The 14,241-nt window shown below is 37.3% G+C and overlaps 1 protein-coding gene across 4 annotated transcripts in view; it reads right to left on the bottom strand.

The window, feature by feature from the left end:
* Positions 1-307: 307 nt before the first annotated feature.
* The window catches only part of MAEA (macrophage erythroblast attacher, E3 ubiquitin ligase), a 48,201-nt gene continuing 34,267 nt past the window's right edge, over positions 308-14,241 (bottom strand). For 2 of the 4 annotated variants that reach the window (XM_062494114.1, XM_062494117.1), the window contains 6 exons: positions 13,978-14,100; positions 10,967-11,043; positions 4,905-5,013; positions 1,941-2,074; positions 1,035-1,230; positions 308-625 (listed from right to left, as the gene is read on the bottom strand). In XM_062494114.1, the coding sequence (XP_062350098.1) occupies positions 530-625; positions 1,035-1,230; positions 1,941-2,074; positions 4,905-5,013; positions 10,967-11,043; positions 13,978-14,100 (735 nt within the window). In that variant the 3' untranslated portion in view covers positions 308-529. The other 2 variants (XM_062494115.1, XM_062494118.1) reach the window with 2 other exon arrangements.

Below are 14,241 nucleotides of genomic sequence, written 5' to 3'. Positions count from 1 at the left end.
GATTACTTCACCAGAGGATCATAAATAAGGCAGAGAGGAGCTTCAAGGAGAACATGTTGGTAGTACTGAGATTTTTGTTAACTAAAGGGTCTTGGACAGTTGTGAAAAAGAGGGAAGAAAAATGGATTTAATTTCAAATCTGTTGTAACTTTTCCCCCAGTGCAAGTGTCCATCTTTAAAGAAAGCTATCCTTTAGAAGATGAAAGTACTTTTCTTTGAGAAGAGCCCAATTTTTGACCTTATGTTACAAAACCTTAACAATCAAAATTTGTTTTTGTGTTTTTTATTCAAGTACAAACTTAAGTCATAATTCCTCTCTTCTTTTTTTTTTTTTTTCTTTTCCTTTCAAGAGTGTTTATTGTTGCTCATTGATCTTTGGTCGCAAGAAACAATAATGCCACCCACAGGTCTGCTCCCCAAGGTGGCAGGTTTTGCTTCTTTGCCACACATTAAGGCCCCCTCTTTACAGGGTATGCCAAGATACACTGTGTCAAAATTCCAGCGGCACTTCATTGTGTGTTTTATGGACCTACATGATGTAGACTTTCTCAGCTTGTGAGAAGTTGAAGACTTCTTTGGTTCTTGGGCAAATTACTTTGTCATCTTGACGAATAGAAAGCAGAGACTGAAAAAGAGTGAAACCAAAAGATAATATTTACAACTGTAACTCAAAGCATTATTGAACTGTTTAGGAAATGAACTTTTAATAAAAAAAAATAAAAATGCTGTGGTCTGAGGTCAAAACGTCTTTGCCCCCAGAAGTTACTTATTCTACATTATTGCTCTCTGGAGGGAAAGATTTCCAATGCCATCTGATCTCATGTTATAAATTCACACAAGTTAGGTATGTGACCATTAACATGTCTTCATAAAGACCAATTTAAGCAGCTAAATATACAGTCCTCGAAAAAACTTTATGGCAAGAAGTATTTTTCTAGCTTCTGATTGAGTTTATAAGCTCTTATTTTGATCCTGCGAGTTATTCTAACCACTGCTATTTTAGCCTTCAGCAAGTCATTGACTCCAACACTTACATTGTATCCATAGACATATCCATTTGGTAACATCATAGGAGGATTATTTTCGTTCATTACATCCCCCGAAATCTTGCAGACTAGTCGGGAGTTGGCACAATGTGCCATCGGCAGGGGCTGAGCCAGCTTGTTCAGGGATTTGCTACACACAGGGCAGTCGGGGTTTTTTGAGCTCCCATCCTCTTTGTAACACTGTCTGTTAACAGCAAGTTAGGGAACAAGTGCCACAATGAAACCATAATTAGCTTCCCATTGTATGGGAAACCTTAAAATTAAAAGATCGTCAGCTGTGCCAACAGAGCCCAGGTGACAGAATGCACAGGAACATTGAATTCAAGTTTAATGTCTACACAAAAGAATCAAGAGTTTGCTCTGTTTCAAGGTACAGGAATGAGCAAAACTGTGTCTGGCAACCTGCACAGGTAAAGCTTCTGAGGTGCAGCACTCCAGCAGCTCCAGCCCTTCTCCAGCACAACACAGTGTGCAGCAAACCCAACCAAGTTTCAAAAGATGGAGCTATGTCTGAATATTCACATAAAACCTGGCAGGTAAATTTGTGTTTAAGTGCTTAAAAACCAGTAATTATGACCCAGCTCACTATGCCTTGCAGGCATATTCACTAATTTCAGACACAAAAAGACAGCCAAACCAAACACAAAGTTACATTTTACCTTACAATTTTTGTTTGGGCATGCCAGTTTTTTTTAAACCATAATGCTATTTATTATAATCTCCCCTTAATTTCATAGTGACCAATTTATACTCCATTTGAACAACTCATGAGCAAAAATATTGAAGTGTCACGTTTCTTATTTGAGCTCTCTGAAAAGCATTCATAAACCAAAAATAAACCCCCACAAGGCTTTTTTTTTTTTCACTCCCAGTAATATCTGCATTAAAGGATACGGTGTTTTTATAGCTGAAAGGCCTGCCTGGAGTGTTATAGTAAAAACAGAATTGTTTCCCAGCTGATGTAGTCTGTAGTTATCATATCTAAACTGTTGGATCAGCATTCTCCATCGAGCAGGGTCCAAGAGATCCTGTTAAAAAACAACACAACTATAAGTTGCTTTCAATCTAATTATTCCAGGGGGGGAAAGCCTGGGAGTGGCAAATCGTGCAAAACTCACTTGCACAAACCCATCACCAAACAGAAGTGGACACCCCAATGCATAGTGTTTAAAAAGACAGATTAAAACAAGTATTATTTGAAATATCTGGAGCAATATTCAATCTCCAATATCATCTACCAAATGTTCTAATCAATGTATGCAGGTTACTTCTTCCATTTTGTTTCCTAGAATACTGGACTACTTAGGAAACAACATTAGTAATGTGGAATGTTTCTTTTTCAGCCTCTAAACCATTCACATCAAAAAGTCAGAACTGCTTTTCAACTTAAGGCATGCTAATTCTGCTGGTAATCATTTGCAGTACATAATACTTACAGAATTTCTTAAAAAGATTTCAATCTGAAGAAGCTGGCCCAACCCCAGGTTAGAGAAAAAACAATTACATAAACTACTCATTTAGAGAGAAAATTCTTTAATGCTCTGTTACCTAAAAGTCAGGATTTTTCTCTTCATGGAAGTAAGAACTAAACACACAGGTCAAGGATATACTAAGCTCTAAAAGCAATGCTGTGAAAGAGTCATGTAAGAAGTTAAGATGCTTTGAAAATAAACTTGGTGTCATCTATATAGGCAGACACCCTTCTTTCTTATTCTTTGAATCCATAACCTGCATTTTGGTCAGGAGGAGTGACAATATTTATTCACCTTTATATAATATTTATCATATAGATACTATACTGATCATATTGTCAACTCTGCACGCCACACTTCGAGGGAACTAGGAGAAACAATCTGGGGACACCTTACAGCACCTTCTAGTACCAAAAGGTGCTACATGAGATCTGGAGAGGGACCTGTGACAAGGCCATGGAGTGACAGGACAAGGAGAAGGGCTTCAAACAGAAAGAGAACAGGCTTGGATTGGGCATTAGCAAGAAGCTCTCAGGGTGGTGAGACACTGGACCAGGCTGCCCAGAGAGGCTGTGGATGTTCCATCTGTAGAACTTGCCACTGCTAAGGTCACACCTCAGGTCCTGTGTTCAGTTTTAGACCCCCCACAAGGACACTGAGGTGCTGGAGTGGGTCCAGAGAAGGGCACAGAGCTGGGGAAGGGTCTGGAGCACAAGTCTGATAAGGAGCAGCTGAGGACGTGTTTAGCCTGGAGAAAACCATGTGGACAGGGCAGATGAGGACATGGTTTAGTGGTGGTTCTGGGCTGGGGGGGGTTGATGGTTGGACTGGATGATCTCAAGAGACCTTTTCCAACCTTTAAAATTTAATGATTCTACTGTTCAAGGCCAGGTTGGATTTGGCTCCAAGAAATCTGGTCTAGTGGAAGGTGAAGTGACATAAGATTGTTCAATGGATATCGAAGGAAACAGCTTGTTTTGCCACAATGGTAAATGTTTTCCTTGAAGTCCTGAAAGAGGAAAAACCAGAGAAAGTTCTATTCATTGGTTATAGAAGATGCTTCTTTGGATTAATAAAAATCAGTTGTTTGGAGATGATCTGACATACTTTGTCACAGATTTAAAAAGAATTTACTTAAAGGCATTTTAGGAAGCCATTTATGCACAGAACTCATAGTCAAGATACTAAAGGTAACTCCAAACAACCACGTGTTATAATTGTGTTGAACTAGGTAATTATTAGAGAATTCATAAACTAGAGTGTTTTAAGTCATATCCATAAGTATTAGGGAATTTGTTCTCATTGTATGGTTGTACATAGAACAATCCTAGTTATTTCTCCTTGTTCTCCCTCATTTAAACACTCCATCCAAACCAGCCCTTCAAATAAAATACAGGATTTTTGTTTCCTGCCTATTTCCTTCTAATTACTAAAATAATGATAAATTCTATCTTACAACCAGTGTTCTAACACATCCATCATTTATATTTATAACTTAGATCAAATCTAGCGTGTAAAATACCAGGATCCTTTCCAGGACTCTGGGATGAGCAAAGAAATTCATATTGATTCTGTGGGTTGTTCATTCCAGGGTTTTATTGTATGGTTGTTTTGTTAAACCATGATTTCATCATTATGTTTAGAAAATGTGTTTATACTGGCACTGCCACATATTGGCTTGGCATTTCATGGAATTCTTGTCTTGCTTTGACAATCAGCTTGTCTCTACCTTCTGCCTCCAAAGCCAAGTTAAAAAGAGGTGAATTAGCACATGACCACAGAACTCAGTCTGTAGAAACAGTAGCTACCTATGAATTTTGCTCGATTTAAATTTAGATGTAGATATTACCACTAATGGCAACATTATTTGCATAATCCAAATAAATGAAAACTTATTTTAAGGAACAAAAACACTGCTTTCACATAATTCAAATAATTCCTCCTTTCTAAATCCCAACCACTGCAACAACAGTAATGTGAGAAGTAAAATTAAGAACTGCTGCTGGTGTATGAAAGTTACAGTTTTGTATATTGAACAAGACTGTATCTTTTTTTTTCCTTTGTACTTCCCTATCTTCTGCCTCTTGCTGTATATTTAATTATTGTGCTTCCAACCTCATAGATCTCTAATGCTGGATTTATGGTAAGCCTAGTTCAGTGTGAATCCATGTTACTATTACAATCCAACTGAAAAAATACCAATACTTTCTGGATTAATGTACAAGGACTAGTTACTAAAATTAAGAATGCTTACAAAGGTGGAAGTTAGGCAGTAAAACTTTAAAAAACCCTTTAACTTGATACTATCAATTCATTTTCCTGTGCTGAAAAAAGAACCGAAACATCTGTTTTAATATTGTGTTGTAGCACTGAACTTCAGTGTTACCTTATAGGGAGAGATATGAGTGTCTGAAGGAAAGGCCAACATTCCCATCACCTGTCGAACCTCATCCAGCTGGCTTCCCTCAGCCTGACTGAAGTGCTTCCTTGCATGTCTGAAATAGAGAATTGATACTTTATTAGACAGCCTTGCTTCCAAATCAAGTACGTTTACTTAATTACAGAAGATTTTAAAGAAAACCTCTAGATTCTGCTCTCAACATATGAGTTCCAAGAGTACTTGCAAAAAACCTGAGAAAACACATCCTGCAAATGGGAATGCAAAAAGGGCTAAGAATTAACATTTTTACACTGTCATTTCTTAGAAACCAGAATCTTTTTACTGCAGTGTGAATTCTTGCCTCACCTAGAATTAAAACAATCATGATGATTAGAAGAAATGTCTCTGCTCATGCAGGCTTAGTGTATGACATTCCTCAGGCATACACTCACAAGTCAGATAAAGGCAGTGTGAAAATCAGCTGTTCCAGACCTATTAAACAACAAGAGTGTTCAGATATCTGCCTTGTTTATACTGACATCTGGAGCAATATTTATTTTCAAGAAATGATTTTTTGGGGGCAGGGATATAGGCTAAAAGACAATACCACTTTCTGTGCAGACTACAAGAAGTTGTAGGGCAATGTAATAGAAAACACCTTGAAAAAAGCACCTTTTTTTAGCCAGGAAGAGAGAAAAATTAATTAGAACTTTAGTATAAATTTTTGTACTTTAACACAAACAGTTTGTAAGGGATACACACATGGCTGAAAGCTTGAATATTTGAAAGAAGTGACAGAATTCCCAGAAATGTATTTAAACAAAATATACAAACTTCAGTATTTTTCAGGGAAATAGTAAGAAACCATGAAATTATTACCAGATTATGAGGATATTCAACTACTTTATTACCCTATATGAAAATTTCCCCAGTCTAGTCTTCCCAAGGACAGTAATTCTCAAGTTGGAGTGTAAGTGTACAGGAAGACCCCTCAGCCTTTAAACTGGATGATTAGCTTAGGATTTCTGCTGAATGCTCCTATTTTCAGTGGTGCACAGATGTAGCACAGCAGGCTGGGTATGGAACCAACATTATTCTGAATTTCTGGCATTGTGTAAGTGTAGGAAAGTTTTCCCTACGCTGAGAGTTCTGTGCAGCTTGTACTACAGGGAAGGTACCAAGGAATCTTTCAAGTCCTCTACTCAAGTCCTTTGCTCTTTTGTAACTTTTGAAGAGTCTTTTATTAATACCTAAATTGTTTTTAGGAATAGACAGTATTTTCAAAATGCTCATTTCATGGCTTGAGTAAGAAAACTAGGCAAGTTGTTTTTTTTTTTTTTTTTTTTTTCAATTCTGAATTTGACTGCTACGCTGAGGTCATCAATACCATGAGAACAGTTTCTTTAGCACTATTTCAGTAGTCCCCACTTCCTCTCCCACCCAAGCCAGGAAGCAATGGAAGTTATGTAGGACAGAATGTTTCCACCCAATTTCCTATGCTGGGTGAGCAATTCAGGAATGTAAACATTGTTCCCCAGGTGATTACTGTTAGGAAGACAGAAGCACAAACCCCTCGGCCTGAGAAGAGAGCCTGGACATGCTGGAAGAAAGCTAAAATAACTGTGGAGAGCCACAAATGAAATCAAGAGCTTTTGCAAACACATCAGGCAAACCAAAAAACTCAGATCTACCAGCAGAGACAAATTATTATCTGTGAATGCATGAGAGAAAAAAGGGGAAAAAGACTTCTCACAAGAACTGATCAGAGTGCACTTGTGTTCTGTGATGGTAAAACACAAGTGGTGCTTCAGTTTGCACCAGCCTGGTTAGTGTTGAGGCTCTCCTCCCTGCCAGGCCATCAGCCTTCCATCACTTGAAAAAAGTACTGAACACACCGGGATGTGGTGGCTGGTTTGGGTTCAGCCAGAACGAGTTAGGTTTTCTAAAGTGACCTTATGTTAGACTTTTTCTCCTGACTTTGCCTCTCTCCTGTGTTCTTAAAAAAAAAAAAACCCAATCAAACAAGGAAGGTTTCCCACAAGGTCTGCACGCTATGGCAGAACTTCATCCACTGAGAAATTAAAATGGGGCAAGATATCTTTCAAAGGTGAAGCAAGTTCAGTGATTCATAGCACTCAAGTCTTTTACAGATTGGGAAGCAAGACACAGTAGTGTAAATTACTTGGGAATACACAACAGTGAAGTAACACCTTATTTGCCCTCATGCCATTATTTACCCCTTTCCTTGTCATTCAGCTATTTCCATCTCTGTGCAAGGGTTGTTATGCTCCTGGAGGTCTGTGTGAACATTACAGCACTGTATTGCAATGTTTTTACCACCACTAGCACATACAAGTCCCTATAGCTAAGGCAGGAGGCTAAATTTTTCAAGAAAACATTTTAAGAATCCTGACAATAGACCATCCCTGAAGCCACTAAATTCCAGTGACAGATCAAAGTAATAGTTAGAAAATGTTGTTTTTTGAAACCCAGAATGATTCTGTAAACTCTGCAGGGACAAAGCTGATCATCTTTTGTGCGTCCCTCCCAGCCCACACAGGTACAGCTGACATACTGTACTTGATAAATATTTACAAAGACTTGAAGACCCACAGTTCACTAAGTGAACACTAAATTGTTACAAAAGGATCCACATTTCCAGTGTCCAGCTTACATGTCTACATATAAATATGAACATAAAAATAACATTTATTGGCTAGTAGCAATAACTGAACACAAATATAAGATGTTATCAAGAAAGGACTTGTTTCTACTCTGGTTTTTTGGCCAATGCCTGAATGCCTCTTTCTCAGATGCTCATGACAACCAGCAGAATTTATACTTGAAGTGCTCAAAAGTACATTTAAAAAAATAGTGCTCATTCATCCTTGTAGGAGGGAGGTTGATAGACTGTAGCCATTTTCTCCCAACTTTGCCCACCATCAGCTATTATTTACTCCTTTTTGTCCTTTGTATCCCCAGAACAAGAAGTACACATGATGTTTTAAGCTTTCAGCTGAGAACTTCGTGTATATCTGGCATTGCATAAGAGGAAAGTTTTCAAAATGCTGCCAGATTTCCCAGAATGAAATTAGTGAGAGCTCCTAAAGTGTGAAACTGGTGTCATCAGTCATTCATTGTTACTTTAGTAGGTACAAATTTGACAAAAAAACCCCTAGAGACTGTGAGTTAAAGGCTAATCGTACTAGGCAAAAAACTCTGTTGTTATATTTAAGGTTAAGAGATTTACTCTTTGTATTCAGGAACAGTTTTTTACATTCTTGAAACTTGCACTTTCAAGGCTACTCTGATAAGGTACCTTAGAGGAAAGTCTGTTTCTGTACTCACTCTAAAAAGCTACACAAATACAAACACTTATTTAATAAGATGTATAATTTTCAAGTTCATATCAATTTTAATGTAAAAGCAATGTCACTTCAGAGGTTCTCAGTAGGCAAAGTAAGCTTTCAAACTTATTTAAACACCAGCTGCATTTCAACAAAATGTCAGTTCCCCCAGTTCCACTCTTACAGGAAACTCCTTGGTAAACAGCCTCTTTCTCTGCTTTCTAATGGATGCCTGACCTATTTATTGCACCACAGACACAATACTGAAAGAATCCTGCTGCAGGCATTTAACAGAAGCAAGCTAATAAAGCCACAAGTTGCAAGGGTCTGCTAAAAGCAATGAGATTTATGCCACACCTCCCTAAAATGTAGTCCCTTATTCATTATTTATTTACTTTGAAACAAAACAGAATGCAATAGTAAAAACTTAAGAGTTTTTAAGCTACATTATTGAAAGGAAGCACTGAGATGTTGAAGCTGAACATACAAAATTATCAAAACTCATCCTGCTGAAAAGGAGTAAATTAAGATAAAGAAAGACTTTCATAGCTCCTTTCCTTTTACAATTAGTTATGAAGTTAAAGCACTACTGCCATGACTAGCAACTTATAACTGCTGAGTATGAAATGTATGTCAACCCTGAATTTCATCAGATATATGGAATATACACACTTCACTCCAACAACACTCAATATGGATGCCTTGTTTGCCATATAGGCAGGAGCTCCACATTGTAAATCTCAGACAGGTTGTTCCACACTAAGCATACTGTGTCCTCTTGAGTGTTGACAGCTTACAAATTTTACCACTTCTGATGTGGAAAAGGGGATGAGAGGGAAACAAATATCCAGTAACAATAAAATACAGAAAGACCTTATCTGCTTTGTCCCAGTTCTCAGCCTATTTCCTTATTCCAGCTCTGTGCCTGCTCTCTGGTTTCCAAGCTACATAAGGAAGCTGTAGTTCAAAGAAAATAGTTTTTAGAGCATGGACTGCTCATTGTTAAGATGCATGACTGCACACTTGGCAAAGAAACAAACAGAATAAAGCTAAAGGCACAGAATTCATTTGGTATAAAGAGCACCATGGGCTTCAGAAGACAGAAAATGGAGTTGAGTCTCTTTCATCCTTTTCTTAAGTACTTGACAATTCCTTAGGATTTGATAATTCTATCAAAGGATAAACACACATATCTAAATGCTAGCTTGTAGATTTTGTTTTTAATTATGTTTGGTTTTAATTATTAACATTAAAATTAGCTGGAGTTTATCAGATTGCACATTTGCATTGGCTAGGACCGGAGCAAAGATGATTTAAGTGCAAGTAGGGCAAAGTAGGAATGATATTAGCTCAAAGCAAGCCAAGCATCTAAATGAAATTAGAAATAAAAACTGAAAACAACCCTAAAACTTTGCCCTGCAGGAGACCTTCCCCATCTAGGTTTGAGAATATGCTAGAATGTTTTCAGTCTGTGCATATATTATGATAGTTGTCTGTACCTCTGTGCTGCTCTGACCAATAAATCAGCTGTGCCACAAATACAAGTTTCAGTTGCTCAAGTACATAGCTCAAGTTCAAAGGTAGGAGAATTTGCAACTTCCTCAACACTGCAATATTACATGGCAACAGTGTTCTCATCATGACCTAGCAGCAAAGTTTCAGGTTGGGCCATGAACATCTCACCTCTCTTCAGGTTTAAATATTCTCACAAAATAGAACCCGCTGAGAGTTCTCCCTCCCTTGTTTACATGTAAGCTCCAGTAGCTCTGACACCTGCACTGTTCTTTGATGCTGGCAAGGTCACAGCTTATCAAATTATCAATGCATTTCTTTGTTCCAGTATCAAAATTCTACTTGTTTCAGCACGAGTAGTTTCCTGTGTTACCCTGGAACACTATTCCACCTTAAATCAGGACCATTAACTCAGATGTGTAAGTTGCCTCATGTGCTGGTACCAGAAGTATTGTCAGAAAAACTCTCTTGTGTTTGAAGTCAGGCAGTGCTGAGGTGTGACTGATTCACAACCCCACTGGGCATTGTTACTGTCTCTGTAGTCCCCACTCAACTACTTCAAAACGGGTAAAACGGATACTGGAGTTGGTTTCTTCATTTGGAACCAGAGGAACTGATTGAAAAAAACCCTAACACAGCTCATCCCTCTCCCACCCACAACCATACAGAACTCTAATACATCCATACAGGAGGTGAACACGGCCTTATAGGTAACTTGCAGAACAAAAAAGTTTAGTGAAAATAGCAAAGCAGAAGAGAATTCAGTTAAAAATTGAAATGTTAAAGCTTTAGATGAGGTTTCATTAACCTTTTAGTATTTCTGGTGATTAAAACTGTAATGAATTGCCATGAGAAGCTCTTGAAAATGAGATAAGGGTGAATATATATTTATATATTACAATGTTAGGCCACCAGAAAATCCATTTGATTTTTAGAACAGGTTAATTTTCTAAACCTTGATTTTGAAGAATAAGAAGACAGAGTTTCAGGGACAACATCAATTTTTTAAGAAAGTGCATCTGTGGAATGATAATTTGCCTTTAAAAAAATCCAAGCCCAACTTAAATCCAAAGACTGATGACAATACCAGGCAAGACCCTCCAAGGCTTTACAGGGCTTCTGGGTGTTGCAACAATAGTCACATGTTTCTAATGAAGCATAATACCATCTTGTTAAGAAAATTGTTTGGAAAGCATCCTAATTTCATACCTCACAGCATCCAGTCTCTTGTTCTGTCGAATGAGTTCAATGAACTCCTGAATCCTTAGGCTGAACTCCAGACAGCTCTGAGATTAAAGACAAGACAGGGTCTTAGATGGTGCCAAAGTTGCACCGCATGGTTTGTTAACGACTACGTGTGCACAACAAAAAAGAAAGTGTTAATAACATGCAACCTGGTTTGCTTGCTTTTAGGCATTCATGCAAAAAACCTTGAAATCCTGACTCTACAGACAAGATCAGCACAGAATTCCCTAAAAGCAAACAAAATCCTCCTCTTGCCTCCTTTAAAACTTCGGGAGGGATGAACTTGTTCCTAATGACTGAAAGCCTTGTTACCTGGGACACAAATGAGAGTAACAGGTGGTTTCCTCGTTCTTTCTTACAAGTTAAAGTAGTAGAGTCAACAGGAGTTTGGGGCTATGTGATAATTTAGACAGGTCTACCCAGAAGACTGCAAGGAAGAAACAAGCCTTTGAATGTTTTTTGAAAAAACCCAATATTAACAAAAACCAGCACAAAGTTTAAGTTGAAGCAATACCCTCCCTCCCTTTCTTCAAGCTTCTACTCCACTCTTCTTGTCAAACATCTAAAAGCCATGCTGGAAACAAGTCTCAGAATAAGAAAACCAAGTGGCATTTACCTGTTTTTGGAAAAAGGTAAAATTTTGAAGCCTAACGAAGTTGAGAGTGTCCCTTTAAATCAAATTCCATCACCAGTTCACAAAATCTATAAAAAAACTTCGAACATGTGGAATTAAAAAGAAAAAGATCTCCCCCCCCACAAAAGAACAAATCACTATGCTTCTTTAGAGGGACACAGTCAACTATTTTATACACCTCACAAAAATAATGAAAACCCAAAGTTCTCTGTATCATGGAAAGAACTCTATTCCCTGTGTTCCTCTGCTCCACTTACTGAGTGCTTTTTCTTTTCCCATTTTTCTAATGAATAGTTGCCTTTTGTTTATTGTCCATTAGCATAGTCATATCAAAATTCCTCAGTGACTTCAGTAGGCATTTGGGCAACTGAATTTCCATCAGTTAGCTGCCTGGGGTGACTAATGCACACTTTGCAACAACTGCTTATTTAAGATTTAAAACATAAGCCATTTGAACATAAAAATGATGCATTCTTTCATATGTTAAAACTTACTTGTTTAAGGAACAGAAAAAATAATTTTCCAACTATGCATTTTCCTGTATTTAAGCCCAGATTTAGCAGACAATAAAATTCCTCCTCTTGAGATTTTCAGTACGACTATTTTAAAATAACTTATCCAAATCTACACAAACCCCTCATCTAGAATTTTAAATAAGCTTGTTTCTACTAAAAATCTGATCAAGCTTTTTAATTGCTCATGATACTAAATCCCAGGGCTTCCTCTTTTGCTATGAGGTTTCCATAGGAAAACCCACATGCCAAAAAAAAAAAGAATTTTTCAATTAGGTGCAAGCCAGTGGCCCCTGGGGTTCATAACTAGAAGCAGACAGTCCTAGACAATCAGATGATGCACACTCCAACTCTTTGTACCTTCAAACCATCCCACAGCAGCTCTTCACAAGAATTCAGATCGCTCACATCTGTAAAGATTACATGACTGCTTTCCCAGGCCACCAAACAGTTTAGATTTTAGATAAGGCTTGCATTCAGGTAGGTGGTGGCTGGGATTTTAGAACAGTAACACTGATGAGTAGCTAAGCAACTAGAAGCAGAAGAAAGTTTGTGTTTCAAAAAAGAAGCATAGTAATTTCTCTTCTTCCAATTCTTATCTCACAGTCTTAGCTTTGTTTTTTTTGATTAAAAAGAAACAAAAAAAAAAAGAAAAAGAAAAGCATAGGGCTTGCAGAAATAGGTTTTTGTTGTAGTTTCTTTTTGAAAAAGGATGGGGAAGTTTTTTCCTTATTTACTGCCTGTTGAAAATTGGTGATGAAAAAGTAAGACGTTCAGATTATATTTCTTGTATTACTTAACATTTTAAGATTACACAGGGGAGATTTTTTAGCAGTGTAATTATGTAAGTGGTTTACATACCAATTCTGGTTTTCCTTTAATGGTTTCCATAACAAGATCATTATTTTCTCTAGAGTAATCACTGGCCGATTTACTTGTGTGTCCAATCTTCGGCTCGTTCTCAGTTTGGCACCCCTGAGTGACAGAGAATGTCACTCTTTCCTTTTTGTTAAGTGCACTCAAACAATTTTGGTTAAAGAAAGTATTTAGTTTAAAACATATATGGCACAAACGTCCTTGAGAGAGGCAGGGATTTTGGTTAATATCAGTTAAAAACTGATTTCTGCAAGCCTTATAAAAGATTACAGCATGTTTTGAAATGTACAATTTAAGAGACAAGGAAATTTAAACAGACTGCATAGCAACAAGTACATAGCAGGTTCAGCTCGTGGCACTCAGTGGCCTGAGGAAGACTTTGTGTTTATTACTTGATTACATTCCAGCTTTTATTTTTGTATTTTCTCACAGCAAGTTAGTTCTTCACTCTAAATTTTTGTCTTCTTGTATTCAACAGTTAAAAATTACTAAGACTAAAATCTGCATGAAATTTTTCTCAGAAATTTTAAGCCTGAAGGCAGAAATTACCAATTAATCTCATTCTTAATACACCTTCCAGTCTCAGTTCCAATCTCACCAGGATGCACAGTTACAAATGTAAGTTTACATGCATCAAGATGCTACATATTTCTGCATTTATTTGTTTACAAGTTATACTAAATCCAACTGAGTACTGTATTTTATTTGAGCATAATTTGTTGAGACAACACTGAATCCAGAAGATGACCTATCACTTACTTCCACGTCTGATATCTGTGAACCTGTTTAGCTCCAACTACCTATGCCTTTTAAGAACACTTTTATACTTGCTGTCCTGACTTTTATACAAAACCCTTTTCAAGACCAGGGATTTAAAACATATTGACCTCATCCAGCATCCAAGTAGTTTAGAAAATAGTTTAAGCAAAATGTGAACATGCTTTTTTTCATACCTTCATTTTTCTAAGTCTGGATTTGTTGTCATGACACCAAGCCAAGCAAGTCATAGTCTCTTGTCTTTCCAATGACTCTTCCACTTCTTTAGCAGTCAGAAACATCTCAATATTTACCAAGTCCTTCAAAAGAAAAAAGGAAGGAAGGTCTTGTTTAATTGTACTCATTCTTTACACAGCAATTCTTCAAAACTTAGCTGGAATACAGAGATACAAAAGAATTTGTTCTCAAGACCTCTGGATTTTAGAGTTGTACTTGGTAAA

Source organism: Cinclus cinclus, chromosome 5 (assembly GCF_963662255.1).
Source record: "Cinclus cinclus chromosome 5, bCinCin1.1, whole genome shotgun sequence".
NCBI classification, from domain to species: Eukaryota; Metazoa; Chordata; class Aves; order Passeriformes; family Cinclidae; genus Cinclus; species Cinclus cinclus.
This window is presented reverse-complemented; position numbering and strand designations above follow the sequence as displayed.